At 36.8% G+C, this 27,439-nt stretch overlaps 7 protein-coding genes across 8 annotated transcripts; 4 read left to right on the top strand and 3 right to left on the bottom strand.

Moving 5' to 3' along the window:
- The first annotated feature begins 109 nt into the window (after nucleotides 1-109).
- Nucleotides 110-726, top strand: LOC130498854 (polygalacturonase-like). Its single transcript, XM_056992526.1, has 2 exons — nucleotides 110-300; nucleotides 402-726. The coding sequence occupies exons 1-2, from the start codon at nucleotides 229-231 to the stop codon at nucleotides 627-629; spliced, it is 300 nt and encodes a 99-aa protein (XP_056848506.1). The 5' UTR covers nucleotides 110-228; the 3' UTR covers nucleotides 630-726.
- Nucleotides 727-1,112: 386 nt separating this feature from the next.
- On the top strand, nucleotides 1,113-3,546 carry LOC108823096 (ankyrin repeat-containing protein At5g02620-like). Its single transcript, XM_018596337.2, has 2 exons — nucleotides 1,113-2,019; nucleotides 2,165-3,546. Exons 1-2 carry the CDS (start codon nucleotides 1,449-1,451, stop codon nucleotides 3,442-3,444), a joined length of 1,851 nt encoding a protein of 616 aa, XP_018451839.2. The 5' UTR covers nucleotides 1,113-1,448; the 3' UTR covers nucleotides 3,445-3,546.
- On the bottom strand, nucleotides 3,515-8,153 carry LOC108823129 (type I inositol polyphosphate 5-phosphatase 13). Of its 2 annotated transcripts, XM_056992545.1 has the most exons (10): nucleotides 7,119-8,153; nucleotides 6,782-7,034; nucleotides 5,911-6,718; nucleotides 5,678-5,802; nucleotides 5,456-5,540; nucleotides 5,108-5,273; nucleotides 4,965-5,005; nucleotides 4,620-4,887; nucleotides 4,054-4,538; nucleotides 3,515-3,974 (listed from the first exon to the last, which is right to left on the bottom strand). In XM_056992545.1, the coding sequence occupies exons 1-10, from the start codon at nucleotides 7,978-7,980 to the stop codon at nucleotides 3,612-3,614; spliced, it is 3,456 nt and encodes a 1,151-aa protein (XP_056848525.1). In that variant the 5' UTR covers nucleotides 7,981-8,153; the 3' UTR covers nucleotides 3,515-3,611. The 2 variants fall into 2 exon arrangements, with proteins under 2 accessions (XP_056848525.1, XP_056848524.1); XM_056992544.1 differs by having other exon boundaries at nucleotides 4,965-5,273.
- Nucleotides 8,154-8,445: 292 nt separating this feature from the next.
- On the bottom strand, nucleotides 8,446-10,955 carry LOC108819464 (probable uridine nucleosidase 2). The gene is made up of 9 exons (XM_018592506.2): nucleotides 10,692-10,955; nucleotides 10,315-10,430; nucleotides 10,155-10,214; nucleotides 9,867-10,052; nucleotides 9,669-9,773; nucleotides 9,409-9,505; nucleotides 9,084-9,191; nucleotides 8,853-8,988; nucleotides 8,446-8,739 (listed from the first exon to the last, which is right to left on the bottom strand). Exons 1-9 carry the CDS (start codon nucleotides 10,741-10,743, stop codon nucleotides 8,631-8,633), a joined length of 969 nt encoding a protein of 322 aa, XP_018448008.2. The 5' UTR covers nucleotides 10,744-10,955; the 3' UTR covers nucleotides 8,446-8,630.
- Nucleotides 10,956-17,859: 6,904 nt separating this feature from the next.
- LOC108821040 (uncharacterized) lies at nucleotides 17,860-19,477 on the top strand. The gene is made up of 3 exons (XM_018594087.2): nucleotides 17,860-18,005; nucleotides 18,173-18,900; nucleotides 18,983-19,477. Exons 1-3 carry the CDS (start codon nucleotides 17,949-17,951, stop codon nucleotides 19,311-19,313), a joined length of 1,116 nt encoding a protein of 371 aa, XP_018449589.1. The 5' UTR covers nucleotides 17,860-17,948; the 3' UTR covers nucleotides 19,314-19,477.
- A 467-nt stretch (nucleotides 19,478-19,944) lies between these two features.
- Nucleotides 19,945-21,169, bottom strand: LOC108819629 (uncharacterized). The gene is made up of 2 exons (XM_056992308.1): nucleotides 21,113-21,169; nucleotides 19,945-20,943 (listed from the first exon to the last, which is right to left on the bottom strand). Exons 1-2 carry the CDS (start codon nucleotides 21,167-21,169, stop codon nucleotides 19,945-19,947), a joined length of 1,056 nt encoding a protein of 351 aa, XP_056848288.1.
- A 1,992-nt stretch (nucleotides 21,170-23,161) lies between these two features.
- Nucleotides 23,162-26,993, top strand: LOC130499249 (protein transport protein SEC23 B-like). Its single transcript, XM_056993315.1, has 12 exons — nucleotides 23,162-23,983; nucleotides 24,086-24,259; nucleotides 24,510-24,671; nucleotides 24,762-24,904; nucleotides 25,000-25,075; nucleotides 25,165-25,337; nucleotides 25,408-25,489; nucleotides 25,635-25,712; nucleotides 25,814-25,975; nucleotides 26,076-26,339; nucleotides 26,405-26,509; nucleotides 26,616-26,993. The coding sequence occupies exons 1-12, from the start codon at nucleotides 23,237-23,239 to the stop codon at nucleotides 26,760-26,762; spliced, it is 2,313 nt and encodes a 770-aa protein (XP_056849295.1). The 5' UTR covers nucleotides 23,162-23,236; the 3' UTR covers nucleotides 26,763-26,993.
- Nucleotides 26,994-27,439: the final 446 nt, after the last annotated feature.

Genomic DNA, 27,439 nt, shown 5'->3' with positions numbered 1-27,439 from the left:
ACGGTATATATAACATGCTTTTGAGATGTAGTATTTTATGTTTAAAATTTTCTAGATTTTATCAAAAACAACGTTGTTTGCCTTTGATCTAAAGGCAATACAACTAAAATTTCTAAATTTTTAGAATGTATTTCATTTTTTAGTGGGACACAAAACGGCGTGAGGATAAAGTCGTGGGCGAGGCCAAGTACCGGATTCGTTAAGAACGTCTTATTCCAAGACCTAATTATGAAGAATGTCCAAAACCCCATCATAGTCGACCAAAACTATTGTCCTTCTCACAAAGGTTGCCCTACCGAGGTACATATATATCAATATCTATCATATTTAGATCAAACTGATCGAATAAATTTATCAAATAGTGATCTAAGTTCTAACAAAAAAAATATATGTAAAAATAGCACTCAGGGGTGAAGATAAGCCAAGTGACGTATAAGAACATACAAGGAACGTCTGCCACAAAGCAAGCGACGAAGCTGGTGTGCAGCAAGAGCAACCCATTCACAGATATCACATTGCAAGACATTAAGCTTACTTACAAGAAAGGAGCTCAAGCTACTTCCTACTGTTTCAGTGCACTTGGGACTAGTCTCGGTGTTATTCAACCCACTAGCTGTCTAAACCAATAAAATCAAATATTTCTTCTTGGTGTAAATTTATTTGGTGTAAGATGTAATGGTAAAGTACTGTTAGGGGATTAACTTCTTCATCTCTTAAGCGTTGTTAGCCGGTGAATATAAGATTCATGTAACGATTATCCAAATGGTTTTGTGCCCAAGTGTTTTGGATATCAATCAGTTAAGGGTAAAGTGCTTGTTTCTATAACAAAATTTATGTGACACAGTGACACTACAAATATACAGTATTGTCTTCATTTAACTAACAAAGTGGAAGTAGACTTTGACCTGTCACAATCACATAGTGCTTGCTCTTTTTTGGCTTGATATGGACAGCAATTATATAAAAAGACAAATCTGGAAAGACCGAATAAAAGGCTTTCATGTGCTTTTCAAGTGGCTATATAAATATAATAGACTCTAAAAAATTTACGAAATTAATTAATAAAACACCACCAATCCAAAAGGGCTGTCACTTACAGATACTCTCTGTCTCTCTCTCTCTGCGCATCTTCCTGGCTTAGTCAATGGCTTAGGAGTAAAGATTCCTACATGTGTACGCGCAAAAAAGCCTTGAGATTTTTAAACCCTTCTTCAACAACTCAAGTCAAGCTCTTTAGTTTCTCCAGATGCAGTGATAGCACCACTACACTCCACTGAAGTCAGCTGCCACCTTCCTTTTTTTCTTTTTAATTTTCTCATCACATGGAAGAGATCTGTAATGCTAACAAAGTTGGCATCTTCTAGATTTGGAGGGGAAAAAAATGTTCTTGAAGATCTTTGTCTAACTAGTCTAAGATCTTTATTAGTTACAAGAGCGGTTGTAATCTGATGGGTTCTTTGGCTCCTGTAGTAGAGGATGATCAACATAGCTATCTAGGTAACTCCATCGAAGTACAAGAGAGTCTCAGATGCGTTGGTGCAGCAGAGAATCATCCTCGAAAGGGAAGACCACCTTTGGAGAAGCAAGTTAGTTTCCAGCATGGAACCGAAGGAAGAGCAATGGAGAGGCAGAGAAGCATTCGTGGTGGGTTCGTTGAGAAGCAGAAAAGCTTCCGTGTAGTGATAGAGAGACAGCTAAGTTTCATGAACGGTGAGAGGAAGATGAAGAAGAATGAGTCACCTGGCAAAAGAGGAGACTCTCCTCTCCACATTGCAGCTAGAACAGGGAACTTGGGAAAGGTTATGGAATCGATTCGAAGTTGTAACGGTGCCCAAGAGTTGAAGGAGTTGCTGTCAAAGCAGAATCTAGAAGGAGAGACTCCTCTTTACACTGCAGCGGACAATGGACATTCGTTAGTTGTTGAAGAGATGTTGAAGCATATGAATCTTGAAACCGCATCGATTGCAGCTAGGAACGGGTTTGATCCTTTCCATGTCGCAGCAAAACAAGGCCATCTCGGTAAATGGAGTATTTATTTTTATTTTTTGTTCATTACTCTATTTCTCGCTACATTTTGGAGTAACGTACGGAGTGTGGATAGATATGCTCTTACACCTTCTATAGAACAACACAGATCTTGAATGTGTGCGTTATGTTTTTGCAGAGACGTTGAAGAAACTGTTGGAGACGTTTCCGAACCTGGCCATGACAACTGATATGTTGTGCACAACGGCATTACACACGGCTGCTACACAGGGACACATTGATGTTGTGAATCTTCTTTTAAAGACGGATTCTCATTTAGCTAAAATAGCTAAGAACAACGGTAAAACCGCACTTCATTCAGCAGCTAGGATGGGGCATGTTGAAGTTGTCAAGTCATTGATAGGTAACGACGCAAGCATTGGGTTTAGAACTGATAAAAAGGGACAGACCGCGCTTCACATGGCTGTCAAAGGTAAACAAGAAGGGATTGTTCTTGAGTTGGTGAGGCCTGATCCTGCTGTTTTGAGCGTTGAGGATAACAAAGGAAACACGCCGTTGCATATTGCCGCAAAGAAAGGTCGTGCTAAGATAGTGAGGTGTTTGGTATCGTTTGATGGAGTTAACCTCAATGCTCTGAACAAGGCTGGAGATACTGCACTTGATATAGCTGAAAAGATTGGAAACGCAGAGCTTGTGTTGGCTTTGAAGGAAGCAGGAGCTGCTACAGCTAAAGATCTTGGGAAGCCTCAGAACCCAGCTAAACAGCTTAAGCAGACGGTGAGCGACATTAGACACGAGGTGCAGTCTCAGCTCCAACAGTCTCGCCAAACAGGTGCCAGAGTCCAGAGGATAGCAAAGAGACTCAAGAAGCTACACATAAACGGTCTGAACAACGCTATAAACTCAGCAACCGTCGTAGCTGTCCTGATCGCAACGGTTGCATTTGCGGCGATTTTCACCATACCTGGACAGTACGAAGAGGACGGGACAAAAGGAGTGTTGGTGTTAGGAGAAGCTAGGATAGCCAACGAGGCCCCGTTCTTGGTCTTCTTTATATTCGACAGCTTGGCGCTGTTCATATCTTTGGCGGTTGTTGTGGTGCAGACATCGGTTGTGGTGATAGAGCAGAAGGCTAAGAAGAAGCTTGTGTTTGTGATCAACAAGCTCATGTGGTTGGCTTGTTTGTTCATATCCATTGCCTTTGTTTCTCTTTCGTTTGTCGTTGTGGGTAAGGAGGATATGTGGCTGGCGATTTGCGCAACGGTTATCGGAGGGACGATCATGCTGACAACGATAGGTGCAATGTGTTACTGTGTGGTGATGCATAGGATTGAGGAGTGTAAGCTGAAACAGATGAGGAAAGAGAGAAGCAAATCTAGGTCTTTCTCACTCTCTCATATGCCTTCAGAGTCAGAGATTCTCAACGGTGAACTCAACAAGAGAATGTATGCACTCTGATGAGACTAAGTTGAATACACGTTACATGAAGCAAACCTATAGTTTCCGACACAAAATGTATTTCCTAAAGAGTCAAATAACGAATAAAATTGCATTTATTTTTGTGATGGTTCATCTGCTCTAAAGATCTAAGTTTAAAACTGTTAATGTCACAAGAGGGTCTCTCATCACTGGCTTTTACCTTGACTAACCGAGTCTTCAGTTCTTGTTCTAGTGCTTCCATGACGGCTTTTATCTGTTTGATGACGACGCGAACCGCCTAGGTTCTTTGTTAGGTGTTTAGGTTTGGATTCAAGGAGGCATGCTTTAGCTGAGTAGCAGTGACGGACTTTGATAGAGTGGCTTGTCATTGTAGTTGAGCAGCTTCCTCTAATGTTCACCAACAGGATCGCTTCTTTATCTCGTGTGTCTTCACACCACCAACTCTGTGGGATGCCGTCAACACACTCTTCCATTGTGTGAAAATCCTCGTGATGAACCTTCACACCCACGGTTCCTTCCGGGCTTATCATCCCTGCTGCTGGCGTGACCTACAAGAAAACACAATTATTTGAATACTTACATGAAGTTTTCTTGGAGGGGAGAAAGAAAGACGAATACAATAAATACCTCAAGCCAGCGAGGTAGACCAAAGGAGCCACGTGGAGTATAATCAGAATCTTCACCATCATCCTTTACTATAGTAAGACCACCACAGAGAATACTAAACAAGGCTTTGCTGGTGGTTGAAGTGTTCGTGATTGTTAGTATAACTGTGTCCTGACTCTGGAGAACAATGCTGTTAGTGCTCACAGTTGTTTCCGGAACAAACTTTAGATCCTCGAATATGGATCTTATTTTCTCATTGGTTCTTATTATATTCCCCAGCTCCTGTCTCCTCACAGATTTATCAACGTGAGCTATGGTTGCATGCAATTTGCAGCGTACAGGCTTGTGATCGCTCTCAACAACATCCATGCAAGCTTCATACATTATAACCGATGAAACCACAGGGCACTGCAAGTTGCTCTCTGAGAAAGGACTTGCTTGAGTGTCTCTATATATAACTCTGTCACACCATGCAGGGATTCGCTTCTTCTCTCCTGAATCGTATCCTGGAGAGAGTACAGAACACAAAGTCTATATATAACTCTGTCACACCAATGCAGTGAACTACATTTCAAATACACACTTACCTCCTAGGCCTGGGCGGTTCCTTTCAAACTTGTAAGTGGGAGGGAAAGTGACTAATGCCTCACGCATTCCCTGGAAGACTTTTCCAGCTTTCATCTCTTGTCTAAGTTGGTCTCTTTCTCTGAGCCAGTCGAAGGATCGCTGAGAAATGAAGTCTCTTGCTTCATCATAGGTTATACCATAAAGCCTATAGTTAAAATCGCCGAAAAATGCGATCAGGTCTGCTGCTGCTAAATCAGATTTTACTTCTTCAGTGCCGGTGGTTGGGTTCTGGAAAACAAAGAAATATGTTCAGTACAAAAAAAAAGGAACCAATAAGATAAATGGTGATATGATAAAGAACATACAGTGGTAGTCTTTAGTGTATAAGCTGTCGTAGAGACACCAGCTGCAAGAGAGAGGGCCCACGGCAAACCAGAAGAATAAAGCAGCCAAAATAAATATGTGGAAAAGCCAAGTGAGCAAGACAAGAACAGTAACAACACCATACCAGCTGCAGTGTTACTTAGGTTCTGTCCTTTGGAAAACACCATTAACCGGAAAATGTGATTGAAATCGGCGTTTCTGCGGTTAACTGCCTCCAAATGTGCAGCCAAATGGCAATTCACAAAGCACATGATTCTGTCATAAACTCTGATTCTCAGTCCAACACCTCCCTGATTTGACAAAACAGTGGGGGTCATATGCACTTCTCCTAAAGATAACTTCCTCGTTTTCATTTTTAGGCACACAAGACAGCAATAGGTAATGAAATGCCAAAGGCCTAAGTGCATATAGGCTCCATAATCAGAATTTAAGAAGTAAAATAAATGAAGATGAGATAGTATATAAGACATACCTTGTTGCCAATGGCACGTCCAAAGCCACATGGGACTGCTGCAACATCAAGATCACCAACATGTGTTCTAATCTTCTTCCTCGCCCTACAGACAGTTACAACACACAATGAGTTAAAACATAGGAAGGAAAACAACTGCTGATATTGTAGTAACGTAGACTTTACAAACGTGTGTTACAAGCTAATCACTAGAATGCAACAAATTACAGAAGTTTCACTTACCAAAGAGATATCAGAAGCCCTGCCAACTGCCTTGAACCCATACGCTCGAAAGTGTTCTTCTCATCAAGTGCTTTTCCAATTGCATCAATCCACCATTGCCCCACTACACTTCCTTCAAGTCCAACCTACATACACAACACTCGTTTATTCTTTGACCTATTATCATTTAATAAAAAACAAGCTTTGCACTCAAGCAACAAGATAAAAAAAAAATACTAAAAAGGAGTTATTACCGTTTCCTTAGCAGCAGACATGGCAAGGAAACCTGCCCCCATATCCACTTCTTGCAACCCAACAACGACAATACCAACGTCTGATGAAACAGAGCCAAGCCAAGTCATAAGCGCATCGTGTGAAGCCCTTCCTTGACCAACGTTCCAAGTACCAATCAAGATCCTAACATTATCTTGTCTAGCATACAAAGCCTCCTTGTGAGACAACTCTGTTCTGATTATATTGTCCATGGGTCCCGGAGACGTCACATACCATCCACGCACTCCACCATGAGTAGCCAAACTAAAAACGATACCACCACCCGCCGCTAGCTTTATCACAGGCTCATTGTGCGAGACCCAGCTCGCCATCAACTTCCCATCAGAGTCCAAAACCTGGATGTATCCACTCGCGTAACCAACATAGATTCTATCTCCAAAAGTGCAAAAGCACAGAACAGGCTTGTGATGATGATTCACATCCCTCAAACGGCTTCCGTTTCCATCCCACTGGATTATCTGACCACTCATGTTACCAGTCCAAATGGTTCCATCCACAGCTAAGACGATAGCTTCGGTTTTCCTCGTATCTTCCGCAAACCCTCCTGCGCTTCTAGTGGCGACTCGGCGAACAGCTCCCGCAGCTCCCATGATGGCATTACGTGATCGCTGTAGAAACCCCTGTGGTTTCTCCTTTTTGGAGGCTGAGAAGAACTTCAGTTTGGTCTCATCGTCACCTTGTTGGTCTTGTGTAGGTAACATGTCCACACGACACTCGACTTGCCCGTCGACGTTTAAGACTTTCAAGAGGTCTTTACTCCGAGCATCCCTGCACATAATCAATAAAGTGATTAAAAGGAACAGAACATTTACTAAGTGTATCGAAACATACCATATTGAGAATGAGAGTGACTGAACAGCCCACACTTTAGCTCTCACTAAATCGGTTAACAAGAACTTGACCTCTGAGGAAGATATGCTACATGTCCCGTTGACAGTAACTTGAGTTCTGAGATCAATGGCAGACCTCTCCACTAACAACGCAGCCATGTGTTTCTCCGCTGGTTTAAGCAAAAGAGATTTCTCTAACGTGTCCCAAGGCCATATCTTGATCACACCTCCTTCAGAACATGACCACATGTCACCTACATCATCATAAACATAAACATAAGTATGTTGAACAAGAACATATCTTATGTTCAAAAAAAAAAAAAACAGAGTAAACTAACCATAAGAGCTAATGACAATAGAATTCACGGGACCACGATGAGCTAGCCACGAGATTCGTTCCTTGAGAGGCTCTGAATCATCGTCAGACGCCTCACAAGGCTGCTCCGGATCCATCTTCCAAGCCCGGATCTTACCATCCTTGTGGCCACTCCACAAAAGCTTGTTGCTTTGATCAGCCACCAAACACATTGTGGGTGAAGTAGCAACCGACTCACGAAACGGCGCCGTATCCTCATCACCACGCCGTACTTGTCCGCCGATCCCACACCCTGCGTCGTACGCCTCTTCTAAACTCCACACCCTAACGCCGTTCTCTTGACCAGCCCAGAGCTGCGTCTCCGTGCAAGCGATGTTCCTCAAGAACCTCCCCGTCTGCGTCTCCCTCAGCGGATGCGGCCTCAGCTCGAGACACGGCGGCCGTCCGGGATGCACCGCCGCGCGCACCGGAACTTTAAAAATCCCGGCGCCGCCTCCGGCTCCGATAAACTCCGGGAGCGGCTCGACGTCGTCTTCTCCGACGCCGGCGTTAGGAGGAGGCGCGACGACGGCGTAATCCTCGCCTCCGTTGATGACTCCGTCGGAGACTGTTTCGGTGATGCCGGCGATGATTCCTCCGGTGGAGAATTCGTCGTCGGAGGAGTCGAAGTAAACGGCGGCGGCGGCGGAGGAATCGAAGTAAACGGCGTCGTTTCCGAGCGTGGCGGATCGGGGGACCTCGTCGAGGCTGTGCTTGCGGATCTCGCTGTGCGGCTTCTGGTGGTCGAACTGGACGCTGTAGGAATGCGTCTTGCGGTGGAGAGGAACGGGGACGAGCGAGGCCAGCGCCTCCTCGTCTTCTTCTTCGATGATTGGAGTATCCATGGATGATCACAGAAACTCAAAGATTTGGGGGAAGAGAAAATGGGAGTGAGAGAAGTCAGGAGAATGAGAGGGTAGCACGTCGAAAGACGAGGAGAGAGAATCATGACGACAACGACAAGTGTTTGGAAAGCTTACGTCTTTGTTTATTGTCCGAAGAATGTTCTTGTGATTCCTCCAATGACGAAGCAGCTAGAGAGACAAGTGTATATATATTTTTAATTATTTTACTCTTGGAGTCCTTATCACCATGATAATATCACATTCTCTTTCTTTAACTTTTTTAAGAGTATGATTAAACCCCTTAGTTTTTCCGATTTCTCCTCTTTGACTGTATTTTATTCTCTTTTAATTCTATCCACATTGAGATCGTGCAATGCATGGCAATGGCACCTTTACATGATTTGCTGTACTTATATTTTGGAGTTTACTATTATTTCATGACTATATGTTTGGGGAATCAAAAAAAAAGAGAAACAGAATTTTATTATTCGTATATGAAATGATTTTCAGTTAATACAATAAAAGATATAAAAAAGCACCCAAATGAATTTTGAGTCTTGAAAATGTGGCAAGAAGAGCCTTTTATTTCTCTGTGTTACAAGCAAAAGAGATGGCTCACAAGAAGAGAAAACATCAAAAGAGTAGCATGATCAAGACTCCATAAGCCTATCCATTATGAGCTTCAAGACCGCAGGAGCATCGACAGTCACTGCCACTTTTACAGATGGTTTGTCTGACCACTCGGTCTCTTCCTCAAATCTGGTTCACATAAACAACATCACACATGACACTATTCTGCTGACCTCATAACTCCAAAGTTTTTATGTTCTAAATTTCTTTAATACAATTGGTTAGCTTTCATGAATCTTTACCTCTTTTGATTGTTGTACAGTAAAGTGAGTCCTCTAGTGATGCCGTCTGTTTGCACTCTAACAACTCCTTCAGTATAAGTGAACAACGAAGGAAGGAAAGCTGCAATGATCGTTGTAGGATCATGAAGATAAACACCTACCAGATAACAAAAAACAAGTTAAGATCAAACATACAGAGCAGAAACTTTGTTATTTTTGGGTCTAAAGTACAAATGATTTATCAAACTGTACCTTTGATCTCATAAGCATCAAGATGGTAAGAATAGTATAAACCAAGGATTTTACAGAGGTATTGAGCTAATTTCCCGTTTGATGATGCCAGTTCGTCCATGTCATCAGCTAGATCAAGCACAAACACACAACAACAAAAAAAACAAGAACTTAAAGTATCTGATTATAAAGATGTGTCTACATTACTAAGTAAGATCTGTTTCACTAAACTAAGTTCTTGGCCGTAACAGGAAACTAACCCAGAGAATTTAAACTAACGATTAGGATTGTCATATGATTATGTTAACAACGTTTGCATACATATAGAAAACATCAAAGGAGTAACCTGTCATAACAACTTGATGAGTCACGTTGAGCCCCACAGCAATTATATCAGCCCCACATGTGAAGACAATATCTGCAGCTTCTGGATCTCCAAAAATCTACCATAGCTAACAAATTTGATTAAGAAAATATGTGGAGGTGTGAAGAAATAAACTCTACATAAGAACATTTTATTATTCACACTTAATACTAGGTAAAGTTTATAAGCCAATGTGTGTTATTCACATATCCATATTTACTTTAGTGAGTGAAAAAACTTACATTAGCTTCAGATGCTGGATTTACATTTCCGTTGACGGCAAATGATCCACCAAGAAGAACAATTTGTCCGACATTTTTTGAGAACTCAGGATCAAGCTGAACAGCCTGCATGTCAAGGTACCGAAAAATCATCAATAAAACAGTACTGAGATAGAAACAATAAAGCCTCAAAAAAAATGAGCATGAGAGAATCTAAACCAGTGCGATGTTTGTCATAGCTCCCAAAGCAACAACAGTGATTTCACCAGGGTGAAGCTTAGCTTGTTCAACAATGAACTCAGGTGCAGATTGCTCAATGGGCTTTCCGTTAGGTGGTGGGAAGTTTTGGTTGCCAAGCCCATCTTTCCCATGAACGAAGTCAGCGACTCGAAGTTTTGTGCCATTCTGTACAGAAGAAAAGATCAAATATTATATAAGGCACATAGATACGTTGTTGAATCTCAAACACATAACACAGAATAAACATACAAAGGACACAAGACATACCAGGATGGTTTTATGTGTTCCTTCAGCCACAGGAATATCAGTCCGACCAGCAACCTCCAACTAGTTGTAGATCCAAACGAAAATAAAAAGATGCTTTTATGTAATTCCATTTCATAATGAGATCCATAAAGAAGGAAAGTGTAGAGATTATTAAGGATACCAAATGCAAGGCGTTTCGAGTGGCGAGAGTGGTGTAAACGTTGCCATAGATAGTAGTGAGACCAATCACATCAACTTCTGGTGATTTTAAAGCCACGAATATCGCCATTGCATCATCTACACATAATCATCAAAACCAGTCAGAAGAATCTCTCACGCAAGCTCTCTTCAATACAGCAGTGAAGTCAAAACATAAAAAGAACAACTGATGGATCTATCTCAGATCTTCAAACACGTAAACCCGGATTTTGAATCAGTTAAATCTGTAGTTCTAAGTAGAGGAATCAGTGACAACTCGAAAAATCTAAGATTCAAAAGACAGAAACAGAGACTACAGATTTGAGGTTTCATAGAATTAATCGGATTTGAAAATAATACCGATTCCAGGATCAGTATCGATGATGATTTTCTTTCGATCTCCCGTGGCCATCGTACTTTGAGGGACCCAAAAGCAGAGAAAGGTAGTATCTTTCTTTCTTTCTTATTCCTCCTGGTTCGTACACAAAAAAAGAGAGAGTCTAGAGAGAGTCTTTTTTGATTTGTACGCAAAAAGAAGAAGAATGGAGCAAAAAGGTTGTTTCTTTTTCCAGTAATGCGATCGTGGCTTTGTTGTCACCTTTTTGGCTTCTTGTTCTGGGATTCTACTAAAGAAATCGAATTTTATTCGGTCACGTTTATCATATTTTATCCAGTTTAGTTTTTTCATTCTTCCTATCTACTCCAGTTTCAGACAAGATCCCGACTACAGATAGTTCTGTCTGAAAGGTTTTTCCGAAAGAAATTACAAAGCATTCTGGTTCGGTCTAACTTTTACCACCCAGGTTTAATCGACATTTCGGTTAGGGATAAGTAGGCTCTCCATTTGTTTTGCATTTTGTAAGGGGCTGGGTTTAATTGACATTGATGCTCCATACTCGGCACTTGCACCACTAAAACCGTTTCGAAAGGTTCCTCAACTTTGAGAGAAAACATAACCCAAAAGAAAGAAAATATGTTTTAGTGGTACGTTTATTTTTACTAGAAAAATGAGTTACATCTTCCTCTTTTTTTTGTTAAAAAAATAATTAAACTCGGGTCAATGATGACACAAGCTTAACCCCCGGGTGGAGGTACAGCCCACGGATAGACTTTCTCCTGGGCATTCAAATGAACCGAAAACAATAGCTCATATCCATGTGACCGGTGGGATTTGAACCCGGATTTGTCTTATTGGGTTTTTTAAATCCCTCAAGCGCCACTAGACCACCACCACCGGCTTACATCTTCCTCTTCCACCTCTCATTTGTATTAAATGTCACATTTTTAGAATCTCAAACTTTTTAGCAACCACATCTAATATATTAAAACCGAAGTACAAATAATACTTACCCCTTAGAGTTGCACAAAAATTACAATGGCATGCCACTCATTTTAATTAAAGATTATCCAATTAAATATAACACATACCCAAATAATATTTATTATTTTGCTATACAAATCCAAAACGTGATCCTCTAACATATATTTCGCTTTAATTATCTACATTGCCATATAAATCAAAAACGTAATTATTAACTTGCCATATAATTCGCTATTATTAAAACATATTGCCATGTTAATCTAAAACATGATTAATAATTTATTCTCATCAAAATAAACTACTTTGCCATTATTATTATCCAAATATATAGATCACGTAGATCCTATATGTGATTACTCACAATAATTAAATTGAAAAAATATTATAATTTTGTATATGAGTAACATAAATTTGACATAAACGAAAAGTTTCAAATAAAATTTTGTATTAATAGCTGTTTTATACGAAATAAAAAACATTTCATACATATATTAATATATAAAATCAATATGACTCCTTTTAATATTTAATAAATATTGAACATATACTTTTATCAAAAAATAAGTTGTCCATTTATAGTATAGATATAGTTACTAATTTTAACATTTAAAATAGAGAAAATTTCTATATTAATTTAGATTTATATATTAAAAACCATTGGATAGAAGAGTTTTTTACCTCCTTTAAACAATATTCTCTGAAACGTCTTTTAATCATTTTTTTCTTTGAAGACATTTTGGTGATAGAAACTTAAAAATGATATTGAGAGAATTACCCTTTTAAATATTAGGGTTTGAAAACAATATAAAATTAGTAGAAACAAAAACAATAATAAATATTTGAATGTATTAGTAATCATTGTTTATGATATAAATACATTCAATATGATAATAATCAAACAATAATCTAATATCGTTTGATCACAGTTAATAAAATCCAGTAATTACCAATAGTTTATAAGATAACAATGATTTTTATAAATTAAAATAAATAGCTCTGTCGGCGTGTATGTCAAACTTTAGACATGTATTTATTAAAAAAATCAAAAAATCAGATATGAACTTTATAAATATATATATATTTAAATCGTCGTAAAAAAAAAATATATATATATATATATATATATATATATATTTAAATCAAAATATTTGGAATGTAATTTAATAAAAACTTAAAAGTATATCTAAATCTCTAATATTTACATTTTGCTATTTAATATATCAAAATAATTAAATTAAAGTCTGCAGAACGTGAAAACAAAATTTTAATAATTTGGAAAATTTGGAAGCTAAGCGCATTGAACATGATACAAAAATGTCAAAAAAACATGTTAATCTACAACATGAACACACGAATCAAATTGACAACATTATCAAAAATTAGAATATATAAGAAAAAATAAAAACCCGTGCGGGCGCACGGATCAAACTCTAGTCTATCTTATTAAAACAGAAGTACACATATAAAATACCCCTTAATTTCAGTGTTATTTACAATTGCATGCCACTGAGAATTAATTGAATTTTCTATTTTAATGCTTGTCTTTTTCATTTATATTAATGTGTTTTCTTTTTTTCCTATTTTAATTCTTGTCTTTTTCAGTTAGATTAATGTGTTTTTTTTCTTTCCTATTTAACATTTGTCTTTTTAGTTAGATTAATGTATTTTGTTTTTTTATTCTTCAACAATTAATGATATTTTAAAGTTGTCTTTTTTGTCAACTTAAAGTTGTCTAAACTATTTGAAAATATACAAAATAGTCAAAAGTAAACATATAATGTAGATAAACAATAATCAAACACCAAAAATATTTAAAATATATATTTATTTTTCATCCAAATATTGAAGTTCAACCTGTTTTTTAATTTTTAATTTAGGTATTTTGGCTTACATTACTCAAATTTATATGTTTTGAGAAATTTAAAGTATATATAAATTTTGAAAAATTTTAAATAATTCGAACGGGTTATCCGTATCCGAACCGAACCCGCAAATACCCGAATCAAACCGAAACTAAAGTTTATAAATATTTGAATCTTGCTGAGATCTTTAAACTCGGGAATCTCAAACCCAAATAGATTTTAACCGAATCAGTGGGTATCTAAATATACATCCCTAACATAGTCAATGTAAAACGATCAAGTATTACAAATACATCATTTATTATAAATAAATAAAAACTAAAATAGAAAATTAATATCCGTGCGGTCACACGGATCAAGATCTAGTTCTCAAACTTAAAACCCAACCTCTGTTTCTTGGATAACTACATATATATATATATATATATATATATATATATGATCATTCCATATATTTAAAATAAAAACCACAAAATCAGATAATAAACAACCAAAGTACATAAATTCATAGCTATATACAAGGGTCTATATATGATATTTGTGTTAAATTTTGACAATATTTTAGTGACATGTTAATCTATGTTCTTAAAATTTTAAAATTGAGAATAATAAAATTAGTTACTTGCTTTAAATTTTTAATATTATTTTTAAAAATATTTTAATATAATATCAAAATTAATTAATTAAGAGGCCTAAAATATGTTTTTACCCATGGGACCTTCATAACCTTAAGCTGCTGCCGAAAGAAATGGTATGTGTCCAAAAGTTGACATGCATCAAACATAAATGAAATTTATACATATCAAAATTCTAATGACAGAGAGCGTGGTTTATATCTACACAGAGAAACAGTGGTCGTCTGGAGTATCGCATTGTATTCGAGCCAAAAAATGTCCTTGACGGTACCACTAACACCCTTGTATACAATCTCCAAATGCCGCAGAAGCCTCCGGCAAGTGATGAAGCCAGCACCGGTAGCTCCAACTAGTGATTTACTGAGTGGATCTTTAGGAAAAATGAATATTTGGTAATAAATAAAACATAGAAATAAACAAAATAAAGAAAAATAAAAAGGGGTAAACTGAAGAAGAAAAATGCAAAATTCCATTATGTTGTGTAAGAAATAGAGCGTTTGGTAATCAATTAATTATCATTGATCTTTCTCTTTTAAAGTTGGTGGAGATTGGAGAAGATATGTAATCTTATATTATAATAATGTAATAATGTTTTATACATCCAGTTAAATATTGCATAACATGTTATTTACTAAACATTAATATTACTCATATAATATATGTCATATTCAGAAAGTTATGATATGCATGATAATTGCTCAACTTTTGCTTATTTATACCTTTCTTGAGAAATATTATTAGTCAATCAATAAATCATATAGCTATGAGTTTATGTACTTTGATCGTTTATTATGTGATTTTGTGGTTGTCATTTCTAATATATATGTAATGATAATTTTTGGTAGCTTGTTTATCTAATTTATATTTATATTAAATTACCAGTGAACACATCAATGGAATCATTACCACTTTCTCTTGAGCCATAGTAATTTTATTTGACTAGATCTTGTTTTCTTGTCATTTATCTTCATATCTTTTTAAACAATTGATGTATGATCCTTTGATTTGTATCAGTTTTTTTGTATAAAGTCCTAAAACTTTGAGCTATGTAATAAAATTATGAGTTTCTCGAGTCTTTCTGGATTGTAGGGGTTTCACATAGATTTTTTGTTCAATTTAACTATGATTTCAGAAATTGTATTATTTATATGGAAGAAAAATATTATCTGCATGCATGATAAACTTTAGATATTATGGTTCTTAAAATATTTATTGGAAAATATTTAATAGCATGCATGATAGACTTTAAATTGACGATTCTTAAAATATTAGCAAAATTTGAGCAATTTTCATATGTAACATAACATTTCTAACTCTACAATATATTATATCAGCAGCAATCAGAGATCATACACGTTTCTCAACAATCGTAAAATAATATTTAACAGCTTAATCAATAAATAAATGACACATGTAGAATTTTGGTGTTTGTAGTACCTTTAGGAAGAATCGTTTTATTTTCTCTGTTGTTTTCTCTCTTTTTTCAATATTTTTATTATCTAAATTACCAGAAATCTTATGAGAGACTATCACTAATGGTGTTCTTATTGTATATGTTTCTATGAAGTGTTAATTTGTAGGTCGTTCTTGTTGACATCCACCTTTTGTAATTTCCAGTTGTTTCAATTCAAGAATTTTAAAGAATAAAAAAGTACTTTTTCTCTTTGCCAATAGAGTTAATTGTAGATCTGACGAGTGGAATAAACATTTGATAATAAATAAGGAAGTGAACAAATTTTAGCAAAAAAAAAGTGAACAAATAAAGAAAAATGAAAAGGTAATCTGAAGAAGAAAAGGCAAGATTCCATTGTGTTGTTCCACCACAAAAAGTAAGAGGAAACCAAAATTGGTAATCAGTTAATTATGAATGGCTCTTCTTTCTCTTTTCAAGTTAGTGGAAGATTAATTACAAGGTGATGGTTTAATGATAGGTAGATTTTGGGATTGCTAACGAATATATGTTGGAGGACATCCCACTATTTACCTTGTGATTATGTGGATATAGATTTATTTTACAGTCCATTTGATATTTAAACTGAAAGTCCATTCGTAGACCGCAAAACTCTTTTGTAGATTAATTTGAGTTTTTTCATGAATCTGAGATATCGTTATGTTAAACAAAAAAAAGTTGGTGGAAGATATATAATATATGGGAGATTTTTTACTTTGTAAATTCATCAAAACACTAATTTTATTTTATTTTGAAGATTATTGAACAGTCCAATCATAATATTAGCGACCTTTTTAATCCTTTGGCCGCTTCCAAGTCAAAAACCAAGATAATCCTCTGGCTACTTTTTTTATCTACATCTTCACTTATCGCTATATTTTCAGTCAATACCATTTTCTCCACGTTTCTCTTTGTGTGTTTTACGTTTCAAATACTGGAATCTAAAAAATGAATGCTCCTCCTCTTTTTTCAATTATTAGTTTTCTCCTCGTCATTCCTCTGTATAATAAGGAGAGTGTATTCCATGCTAACTATCAACCCTAAACTACACAATGGCAAGCGGAAGAGTGTTAGCAGCCATGATAAGCAAGACGAAGAAAGCAATTGAAAATTTCGTTCATGTTCCTGGATTATTACAGTCCATCCAGAGGCAGATAGGCCAAGTAGCAGCTACTGAAGCCGGTGTGAACCACTTCGATATCCATAATGTTACTTACAATGGAATGAAAGGAGTTTATTTTGAAATCAGCAATTCTGAGCTCAAGGAAAAGTACATGTTATAGTAGAACATTGCTAAATCTGAGTATTACATCCTGATCGAGCTGAATGACATCTCAAAGAAAAAAAATCTGAATCTCGTCTTAAGCCTTCAGATTCCAAAGAAAACTCTTCCTGAGGACGGAGATGGAGCCAGCAGCTCGAACTAGGCCAACTTCAACGGTCTGCACTATCATGACTCACCATATCTCTATTTTAATCGATGTCTTGTGGTCTGTAATAGTTTTGTGTCTATAAGATCCAATATTTATGTTTTATGTTTTAACAAAATTATTAATATTTTCATAATACAATTATAAGTTCATAAAAACAATTTTCTGTTTTATGAAACTAAATTTAAGTATATAATAAAAATATAGTTAAAATAAAATATTTTGGATATAAATTATAAATTTTAACAAACATTATTAGAATAATAAATATTAAAACCGATATACTTCAAATATTTTTTTTTGAAACTACTTCAAATATATTATTGAGGGAAAAAATAAGAAAAACCATTAGAATAAAAATATGTTAACCATTTAAAACACTTTAATATATTCATCTTTTTATTCCTTAAGTTTCTCCACTATTCTTAAAATTGCTCAATTTTTGCTAAATTTATACCTTTTTGCATAATATCTTTTTAATTTACTAATCAACATTGGCTGTGACTTTGAGGTTGTAAAAGCAATGTAGCAATCAGTATACATTGTTGGCATACACAATTCATATGTACTTAGTACGTTGTTGGAGTTTTTATTTATATATCATCATGAAACTAAAATGCTCACGTGTTAATTTATTTATGCGGTCCTTGGGGAAAATGAATATTTGATAACAAATAAAACATAGAAATAAACAAAATAAAGAAAAATAAAAAGGGATAAACCGAAGAAGAAAAATGCAAAATTCCATAATGTTGTGTAAGAAATAGAGCATTTGCCTATTTGGTAACCAAAATTATCATTGACTCTTGTCTCTCTTTTAAAGTTGGTGGAGATTCGAGAAGATATGTAATATCACTTTTACTTTGTTAATTCATCAAAACACTAATTTTTTAATTGTAATTTCGAAGTTTATTGAATAATGTCACAACTTCTCTTCCGTCTCTCCAAACTCTCTTACCGGAACAAGGATGTTTTTGTATGTAAAAGCTTATCTTCCTCTTCTTTATTGGTTTAGTTCTAATCTAGTTAGGTTTTGTAGGGGAACCCAGTTGAGTTTGTATCTCTACTTATTGCATCAAGGATTTTAAGCTAGGCTTAGAGCTAGAGCGTTTCGGTTCTGATCTCTTGAGTTTGATTTGGCAGACACAGAAGAGCATTCGTTTGTTTTCAACCAGCCCTTATTTGACACTTGGATGCCTTTGGGATGATGCTTTGCGTTTGGTAGAAGGTAGCAGCCACATCGGAGGTATCCTCTTGTTTGATCCGGCCAAGGAAGAGGTATTCAAAGTCCTTGGAAAAATAGTTCCACGAGAGCTATATCACTCGACATTGATGGGAGCTTCACAAGGATGGGGTTTTTTCTCTCAATGGTCCAATCATAACTCTGTATGTATTAGTGACCATTTTAATCCTCTGTCTTCCAGACAAAACACCAAGATGATTCCACTGCCTCCACTTACTAGTATGCTCTATGGTCAAACTAAAGTGGTCTGGAACATGGCAATGTCCTCTTCTCCTCATGAGGAAGAAGAAGACTGTGTGGTGGCTATCAAGTTCTTGGGTAGGCAACTTAGCATGTGCAAGCCTGGTCGTGACCTCGCTTGGACTAACATACTAATCCCTTTCGAATGCGCCGAAAACTCTAACCTCATGTATTCAAAGAGAGATCAGAGGTTTTATTTGCCTGTCCCTGGAAGCAACTACTTGTGCTCTTGGGATCTCCACTTCAATAACAACGACCCTAAGTTCAATGAGTTGGTGTTTCACAACCTTCCCCAGTTGCCACACTCGGCTTGGGAGGTGTTAGATTCTTGTTTCAGGGAGGACCATTGGGTGGAGTCACCTTCCGGTCAAAGTTTCCTAGTCAGATGGTAAGGAATATATGTAACAATATGTAGACATAGATTTTTGTTAGTGCTATAACTAGGGGTGTGCGTGTGCATGTGCATGCAGGTATTCAACTGTCCCTTCTCAACGAAGCAACGACCCTATAGTGATGGTGTTTAGAGAGGAGGAGGAACAAGCCACAGAAAATGGAACAAGAAACATGTGTTACACCGAGGACATTGGAGATCTTTGCATCTTCCTTTCAAAGAGTGATCCTTTCTGCGTTGTGGCAAGCTCTTGCCCTGGTCTCAAGCCCAACTCTATCTACTTGATGGGTCGTTGCTTTGCTGTTTGTGATCTCACCGCCGGAACTGTTAAACATTATTATCATTCCAACAGTGCAGAAAAAAACTATCCTTTCTTACTCCCTTTCTGGCTTCCTCCCTTTTCTAGCTAGTCGGTGGGTTTGCGAGTTCGGATTGGATTTGCTATGATCTAAAAGTTAAGATCATTTTTATGTTCATTCTTGACCCTGTTTTTTAATTTATGGTTTGTTTCACTTACTCTACAATATTTCCCAACATATCACATTACGATTAGATCTATAGATTCATTGTAAAATGAATGTGCATATACAAACACAACTATTCCCTAAAATGTTCATACCGCATTGACAATTTTTTTTAAACATCAAAAACTCCATAATATTATTAAAATAATTTTAAGAAGTTGGTCTTATGAATCATCCGACTTGGAAATGAATGTTTTAGGAGAAAAAACAACTAAAAGACCGACCTTATTGTCCAACCTCCATGACACTCATCAGTTTATATGAATAAAAAAAGTATTTAGTGGTAATCAGATTTTCTACACAATAATAACCACCATACCTGCTATTTGATTAAAACCGTCCTAGATTCAATATTTGGTACAAGATGTATTCTATTAAAAATTAACGGAATCATAAGAAAACAGTGTTTTAGATCTTGGCAATCCAAAACGGTTACTAGGAAACAATTGAAACAAAAAAGAGTATCACTAAGTATTCAAGAAAAAGCTAGACGCTAATTATGAGTTTTAATATGTGACTACACAGAAAATGGAGGAAGCCAGTAAGGGGTTGTGATAACAACACCGGGAGCTTTATAATGATGTGTTTCTCCGGTAGTGAGATCGTAAGAACCAAAGCCACGTCCCATGAAATAGATGGTGCTAGGTTTGAGGCCGGGGCATGAGCTAGCCGGGACGCAGAAAGCCTCGTTACTTGCAATGAAAATGCACATATCTCCAATGTCATCTGTGTAACACATGACTTTTCCCTCAGTAGTCTCCTCCTCACTAAACACCATGAACCTCTTTGTTTCGTAATCAATTCCTTTTAACACCGATGAATAGGAGCCATGTGCGTACCATTTGACTAGGTAACGTTCGTCACTAGAGGATGACTCAACAAGGTATTCCCTCCTGGAACACGAACTCAAAATCTCCCACTCGGACTGGTCCATCTCTGGAAGGCCGCGATAGACCAACTCATGTTGCTCAGGGGGGTCTGCTGTGGAGCTGAGATGATAGGAGAACAAGTGTTTGCCTCCAGGAGCAGGTAAGTATAAGCTATTGTCTCTTTTTGAATACATGAGATTTGAGTTTTCACAGCAGTGGAAAGGGGTTAAGATGTTAATCCACTCAAGGTCACGACCGGGCCTGCATAGACTCAGCTGGTCACCTGAAAACTTGATAGCCACTAGACAGCCTTCCTCACCGAGAGGAGAGGAAGACGACATTGCTACGGTACACACTTGTTCAGTTTGATAAGTAAGACAAGGCAGAGGAATCACGGTGGGGTTTGATTTGGATGCCAGAGGATTGAAAATGTCGCTGACACGTACGGTACCATCACGCCGGTCAGAGAAAAAAACCCATCCATGCGAAGCTCCAATCATTTCTTCGTCCTTGAGCTCTTTAGGTATTGTTTTGCCCTGGAGAGTGACTATATGTTCTTTTGCAGGGTCAAACAAGAGAACGTCTCCAGTTTTGCAACCGAGTGTCAAGTACGGGCCGGTGGAGAAAAAGCGAACACACTTTTGGATCTGTCAAGTAAATTCGGACCATCAGAAGTCAGAACTGAATAGTAATTACAAACACCGATCTTGTCTAAACAAACTCAAACTCAAATGTGTTCTACTACAAAAGCCTCTGAACAAACCTAGCTAATAGTCTAATACATAAGTAATAATAGAGAGAGAAGCTTTTACATACGAAAGCATTGTTGTTCCTAGAAGAGAGCTTGAGGAGACGGATGATGCGCCGTGACATTATTCGCAAGTGTTGTGATGAATAAGAAAGAAAAAGTCTCCTAAATATTTTTCTCCAATCTCTCCACCATTAAAGAGAGAGCAGAGCCACTCAAGGTTATTTACCAAGTTCTTCTTTCAAGTTTCCATTTTTAGGAAACAAAATAATGGAAACTTGCCAAGTCAAGGTACTTGTGTACTTGCAGGAAGAAAGCCTTTTCTAATTTACTTTTTCTGTTTTTTCTATAATTAATTCACTTACTGTTTTATTTTATTTGTACAATATTTATTTCACCATGGACCACTCGTTATGTTTATAACTTTTTTGAAAGAAAATCTGTTACATGCAATAGTTCATGTAACTTTCAAACTACATGTCATACGAAATCGAGTATTTCTATGACAATTCCTTTACTGCACACTGTCCATCATATTAAAATGAAAAATTTGCCATTAACGGTTATAACATATGCTAATTACTATCCTTTTAACCCTAGTCCAGATAGAATTAATTATGCATATTTTATAAAAACATTTAGTTAGCTTTTTTGTTAATATGAATGGAGCATGAGGCTCTGATCATATATATGTAGTTACACAGGAAGACGCAGCTGTGATCAATTTAGAGATGTCTTAAACACACATTCTACTTGTAACACTTCATGCACGACTTGTAACACTTTGCCGTCTATCTCGACCAAACCACCAGTGCACAAGTTACTTTCTTCACACGTGTCATGCTTGCTTAACCTTGAGGTTAATCAATGTATATATGATGATGGTACATGTTTGTTATGTTAATGTCATTCATTTATATGTCATGAAACTAAAATGCTCACAACGTGTCCTACTAATTTTGAGCTTATAAATTAAATGATAGTGTAATAAGAGTATCTCAGCATTTAATCTCTATTATTAAAAGAGAAGTACACTTATAAAATGCTCCTGAAGTTTCAATGTTATTTACAATGATATGCCACTGAACATTTAATTAATCTTCCTATATTAATGCTTGTCTTTTTCAGTTATTTAATGTGTATTTCCTAAATATTTTTTTTTGTCTTTTCTGTTTAATTAATGCATTTTACCTTTTATGAATTTTTGTCTTTTCTGTTTAATTAATACATTCCCAAAATCGAATTCGAAATAAAAAAAAGTTTGGCAACAATAATTAATAAACCTAACTTATATTATTCATTATTTTTTCCTATTTTTTATATATGTGTGTGTGTTTGCAAATAATTAATAAATATAGCTTTGAATGTTTAATGAACAATATTATTTATAAATATGTAATTATATTTTTATTGTTTATTAGTAATAACTAAAAATAAAGTCACATTAACTAATTAAATTTTTCAAAAAATTCTATACTTTTCAAAAAATTTGCTAACATGATTTAAAATATTTTCACAGTGTATACACCTTCTCTATTTTAAAAAATATTGATAGAACTATATAAACTGACTATTCTATGGAATAAATTGTCTATAATGTTTTTATTTTCTTAAAAATATTATAACTAATGTATCAATTTTTAATACTATACTAACTCATATTTGTATATGTTTTCTACTTTTGATTCAAAAATTATATTTTTAGATATTTTATACATAAATCTAATTATACAAATGTTTGATTTGTTTACATGATCTAATTTTACAAATGTTTGATTTGTTTATATGATGTCCAATAAATATTGGTCATGTAATTTATTGTAGAACGCAAAAAATTATTCGATGTAATTAAGAACATTGTTATTTTTAAATATGTTATATTAGTATACATATTGCAAACCATATATACTATTTAGTATAAACAAAAAAAATGAAAATTGACACCCGCTCGGTCGAGCGGGTCAAGATCTAGTTCTCTAAAAATCTTTTTATAGAGATGCATGTATAGTTTTATTAAAATGATCAAAGCTACGTCGTTTTTGTTCTGCAACACGATCAAAGCTACGTCGTTTTAGTGCAACAAAAACGTTTATATATTTATCAATAATATCTCTCTCTACGTTTCTTCCAAGTGTTGTTGAATCATTCTCTCTTCCTCCTCCCTTCGATCTATCAAATCAATCAAATCAAGAATGTCAGAGATGGAGAGCATGGATCCGGAAGGAATCGACGGAGTCCGGATGACGTGGAACGTCTGGCCACGCAACAAAGTCGAGGCCAGCAAGTGCGTCGTCCCCGTGGCGGCCTGCATCTCCCCGATCCGCTACCACCGCGACATCCAGTCCGTCCCCTACGCCCCTCTCCGCTGCCGAACCTGCTCCGCCGCTCTCAACCCCTTCGCGCGAGTCGACTTCGACGCCAAGATCTGGATCTGCCCCATCTGCTTCCAGCGCAACCACTTCCCTCCTCACTACCACGTCATCTCCGAGACCAACCTCCCCTGCGAGCTCTACCCTCAGTACACCACCGTCGAGTACGCCATGCCTTCTCAGCCCACTGATGCCCAGGGCTCCTCCTCCCAGCCTTCTTCGGTGTTTGTTTTCGTGCTGGACACGTGTATGATCGAGGAGGAGTTTGGGTACGCCAAGTGTGCGGTTAGGAGGGCGGTTGGGCTGCTTCCGGAGAACGCGCTCGTTGGGTTTGTGTCGTTCGGGACGCAGGCGCGTGTGCATGAGTTGGGGTATTCTGAGCTGACGAAAGTTTATGTGTTTAGAGGGGATAAGGAGATTTCGAGAGATCAGGTTTTGGAGCAGTTAGGGCTTGGCGTTTCTGGGAGGAGGGGGGGACATGCTGGTGGGTTTCCTATGGGGAGAGATGGTTCTTCTGGTGTTAGTAGGTTCTTGTTGCCTGCTTCTGAGTGTGAATTCACCATTGATTCGGTTAGTTAGTTACAGCCGCAACCCCTTTAACACCAGAGCTGAGTTGTTCTGGTTTGTTAGTGTAATTTTTTATAATTATTTTTGTTTTTTTGGGTTGTGTAGCTGTTGGATGAGCTACAGACGGATCAATGGCCTGTCCAGAGTGGACGTCGACAGTCGAGGTGCACGGGAGTGGCATTGAGTGTGGCAACGGGTCTGCTTGGAGCTTGTTTACCTGGAACTGGGGCTAGGATCGTGGCTTTAGTTGGAGGGCCTTGCTCTGAGGGACCAGGCACGGTAACTCCATTTCTTTAACGCCCTTCTTTCTAGTGTTTGCTTTGTAGAATTTGGTGAGTGTCGAGTATTGAAATGGTAACGGTAACAACTGGCTATGATATGAGAGATAGAGAAGCATCAGAATATCAGATGCCCTATGTAGCCTAAATCGGATGAAGCGATATGTTGCTTTAAATATGAAGCGATTGTGAGTTTTGCCTCTTGAGACGAAGTTCTTCTTTTAAGTAAGTCTTATGTTTGGCTTCTGCAGATTGTGTCAAAGGATCTTTCAGAGCCTTTGCGTTCACATAAAGACCTGGATAAAGATGCTGCTCCATTCTATAAGAAAGCAGAGAAGTTTTATGATGGTCTCGCCAACCAATTGGTTAACCAAGGACATGTACTTGACCTTTTTGCATCCGCACTTGATCAGGTATTTCTTTTTTTTTCCTGAATGTGAAATTCTTTCCTACTCTGCTTTAATCTGTATATTGCTTTTGTTTTAATGTGTGTCGAATATTAGGTTGGTGTTGCTGAAATGAAAGCTGCGGTTGAAAGAACTGGAGGACTTGTTGTCTTATCAGAAAGTTTTGGTCATTCTGTATTCAAGGATTCCTTCAAGCGAGTGTTTGAAGGTGGCGAACAGTCTCTCGGCCTTTGTTTCAAGTGAGCTGATATTTCATTTGTCCATGCATTGCTATAATTCAAGTTCTTTAGCTAGTGAGTGGCATTCTTACTCATTTTCAAAAATACCATTTCAGTGGTACACTTGAGATCAACTGTTCCAAGGACATAAAAATCCAAGGGATTATTGGACCTTGCGCGTCATTGCAAAAGGTTGAAACTACTCATACTCGGAAGTTTTTTGTCTTCAAATTATGGTAGATAACCCTAACAGTTATGCTTTTCTGGGGGGAAACTTGCAGAAAGGCCCTAGCGTTGCTGATACAGTTGTTGGGGAGGGGAATACTACAGCATGGAAGATGTGTGGTCTCGACAAAAGTACTTGTCTGACAGTCTTCTTTGATCTTTCTTCAAGTGATCAATCAACTAATCCTGGAGCTGTAAATAACCAGCTATATATACAGTTTATGACAAGGTATATCCTCTTCATGCTATTCCGGGTTTGAGCATGTTCACCAATCTAATTGAAAAATATATGATTGCAGCTACCAGAATCCAGAAGGTAAATCATTACTTCGAGTTACTACTGTTACCAGACAATGGGTAGATACTGCTCTTAGCACAGAGGTCAGTACTATTCCACATTATTTTCTGGAATTTACTTGGATACTGCTACTACCTTATGGGTTTCTAAAATCACTAGTCAATGTGTTTCTTACTCCTAGAAACACTCGTTAGTCCCTTTAGCTAATGAGGTGTGTAAAATCTTCAGGAATTGGTGCAAGGTTTTGATCAAGAAACTGCTGCTGTCGTGGTGGCCAGACTAGCTTCCTTTAAGATGGAAACAGAGGTAAATATTAACATTCTTGTATTTTTATTCTTCACTGGGAGAAGATTCTCTTCATCATTGTTTATCTTTGGTTACAAAACTTATTAACTATGTTTTCTCAGGAGGGGTTTGATGCTACTCGATGGCTAGACAGGAACCTTATTCGTCTCTGTTCCAAATTTGGTGATTACCGGAAGGATGATCCTGCATCATTTACTCTGAATCAAAACTTTTCACTGTTCCCTCAGTTTACATTTAATCTCCGACGTTCACAGTTTGTCCAGGTAAGAGTGAAGCATGAGAAGCTGTGAAATTTATCTCTGTAATAACTGGTCCGCCATTCCGTAAGGCTTCTCTTGTTTCTTCATATGGTGATGTTGGCAGGTGTTCAACAACAGTCCAGACGAAACTGCGTACAACCGCATGCTTTTGAACCGAGAAAATATTTCAAACGCAGCTGTTATGATTCAGCCATCTCTAACAACTTACTCGTTTAGCACGCTGCCTCAGCCTGCGTTGTTGGATGTTGCTTCCATCGCTGCAGACCGTATCCTCTTGTTGGATTCTTACATCAGTGTCGTCATTTTCCATGGGATGACCATAGCGCAGTGGCGCAACTTGGGCTATCAAAATCAGCCTGAACATCAGGTAATGGTGAATTTTCTTGAAGATGCATTGCTAAATCACGCTTACATGTTTTCATTTGATCTAAGGCATTTGCACAACTCTTGGAAGCCCCACAAGAAGATGCGCAGATGATCGTCCGTGAACGTTTCCCTGTACCGAGATTAGTTGTATGTGATCAACATGGATCTCAGGTTAGTTCTTTTTAAATCTTTCATATCGGAATGTGTAGTTACTTTCTTGAAGGTCTCTAGTGTTTGTTGACTTTTGAGTAATACGTTTTAGTAATAATGGTGGCAGGCAAGGTTTTTGTTAGCGAAGCTAAATCCGTCAGCAACATACAACAACCCGAGTGAGATGAATGCAGGTTCTGATGTAATCTTCACGGATGATGTGAGTCTCCAAGTCTTCTTCCAACATCTTCAGAAATTGGCTGTTCAATCTTGAAATCACAGAGGTTGACAGAATCAGAGCAAGTCTGAGACCAAATCCCACAAAGACAAATAAAGATGCAGTCATCGCTCACCAAAGTGTCTGTGTCTTAAGTTTTCTCATAACACACATGAACAAGACTATGCTTTTGTTTTCTTTTTCAAAGAGGTTTTTGTTTTCTCATGTAGTTAACAAATTTTGTAGTTCCATTTCCTCATAGTTTTATTTATCTTATTTTATTTTCTCTTTATTTATTATGAAACTAGATGAGAGTCCGCTCAGTATGGAGACATATATATATGTCTAAAAAAAATAATTCTAATGTTAATTTTTATTAAAATCTAAGTTATTAAATTAGTAATAAATTAAATTATTATTATTAGGTCATTTAAAGTTGAAATCAAACACTTGTAGTTGTGGATTAAAAATAATTCAAGCAGCATTAAACATCATATATTTTCAACCATTTAGACTTTAGAAACTATGAGACAAAAAGCAAAAATAATAAACTGTTTAATAGTTCATCATAATTTTCATAGAATAAATTTATTATATGTAATTTTATTTTTATGTTATTTTGAAGTTCATAATTTTCTTAGAATAAATTTTATATTGTTAGATTTTATTTTTGTGCTATTAAAACATTATTCTAATTTTAGTTTTGTAAAAATCTGAAACCGAAATAGTAATAA

The sequence above is a fragment of the Raphanus sativus genome, chromosome 8 (genome assembly GCF_000801105.2).
Source record: "Raphanus sativus cultivar WK10039 chromosome 8, ASM80110v3, whole genome shotgun sequence".
In the NCBI taxonomy this organism is placed as follows: domain Eukaryota; kingdom Viridiplantae; phylum Streptophyta; class Magnoliopsida; order Brassicales; family Brassicaceae; genus Raphanus; species Raphanus sativus.
This window is presented reverse-complemented; position numbering and strand designations above follow the sequence as displayed.

Coding starts and splice junctions, on each gene's coding strand:
- LOC108823129 (XM_056992544.1), bottom strand. CDS start 7,980: ATGGATACTCCAATCATCGAAGAAGAAGACGAGGAGGCGCTGGCCTCG. Junction 5,803..5,910: donor TGTCTGCTGCTAAGGAAACG/GTAATAACTCCT, acceptor TTGTGTATGTAG/GTTGGACTTGAAGGAAGTGT. Junction 5,274..5,455: donor GACGTGCCATTGGCAACAAG/GTATGTCTTATA, acceptor TTGTCAAATCAG/GGAGGTGTTGGACTGAGAAT.
- LOC108823096 (XM_018596337.2), top strand. CDS start 1,449: ATGGGTTCTTTGGCTCCTGTAGTAGAGGATGATCAACATAGCTATCTA. Junction 2,020..2,164: donor AGCAAAACAAGGCCATCTCG/GTAAATGGAGTA, acceptor ATGTTTTTGCAG/AGACGTTGAAGAAACTGTTG.
- LOC108819464 (XM_018592506.2), bottom strand. CDS start 10,743: ATGGCCACGGGAGATCGAAAGAAAATCATCATCGATACTGATCCTGGA. Junction 10,431..10,691: donor CGATACTGATCCTGGAATCG/GTATTATTTTCA, acceptor GATTATGTGTAG/ATGATGCAATGGCGATATTC. Junction 9,506..9,668: donor ATCCAGCATCTGAAGCTAAT/GTAAGTTTTTTC, acceptor TAGCTATGGTAG/ATTTTTGGAGATCCAGAAGC.
- LOC130498854 (XM_056992526.1), top strand. CDS start 229: ATGAAGAATGTCCAAAACCCCATCATAGTCGACCAAAACTATTGTCCT. Junction 301..401: donor ACAAAGGTTGCCCTACCGAG/GTACATATATAT, acceptor ATGTAAAAATAG/CACTCAGGGGTGAAGATAAG.
- LOC108819629 (XM_056992308.1), bottom strand. CDS start 21,169: ATGTCACGGCGCATCATCCGTCTCCTCAAGCTCTCTTCTAGGAACAAC. Junction 20,944..21,112: donor CTAGGAACAACAATGCTTTC/GTATGTAAAAGC, acceptor TTTACTTGACAG/ATCCAAAAGTGTGTTCGCTT.
- LOC108821040 (XM_018594087.2), top strand. CDS start 17,949: ATGTCACAACTTCTCTTCCGTCTCTCCAAACTCTCTTACCGGAACAAG. Junction 18,006..18,172: donor ACCGGAACAAGGATGTTTTT/GTATGTAAAAGC, acceptor TTGATTTGGCAG/ACACAGAAGAGCATTCGTTT. Junction 18,901..18,982: donor CAAAGTTTCCTAGTCAGATG/GTAAGGAATATA, acceptor ATGTGCATGCAG/GTATTCAACTGTCCCTTCTC.
- LOC130499249 (XM_056993315.1), top strand. CDS start 23,237: ATGTCAGAGATGGAGAGCATGGATCCGGAAGGAATCGACGGAGTCCGG. Junction 25,976..26,075: donor GACGTTCACAGTTTGTCCAG/GTAAGAGTGAAG, acceptor TGATGTTGGCAG/GTGTTCAACAACAGTCCAGA. Junction 26,510..26,615: donor GTGATCAACATGGATCTCAG/GTTAGTTCTTTT, acceptor TAATGGTGGCAG/GCAAGGTTTTTGTTAGCGAA.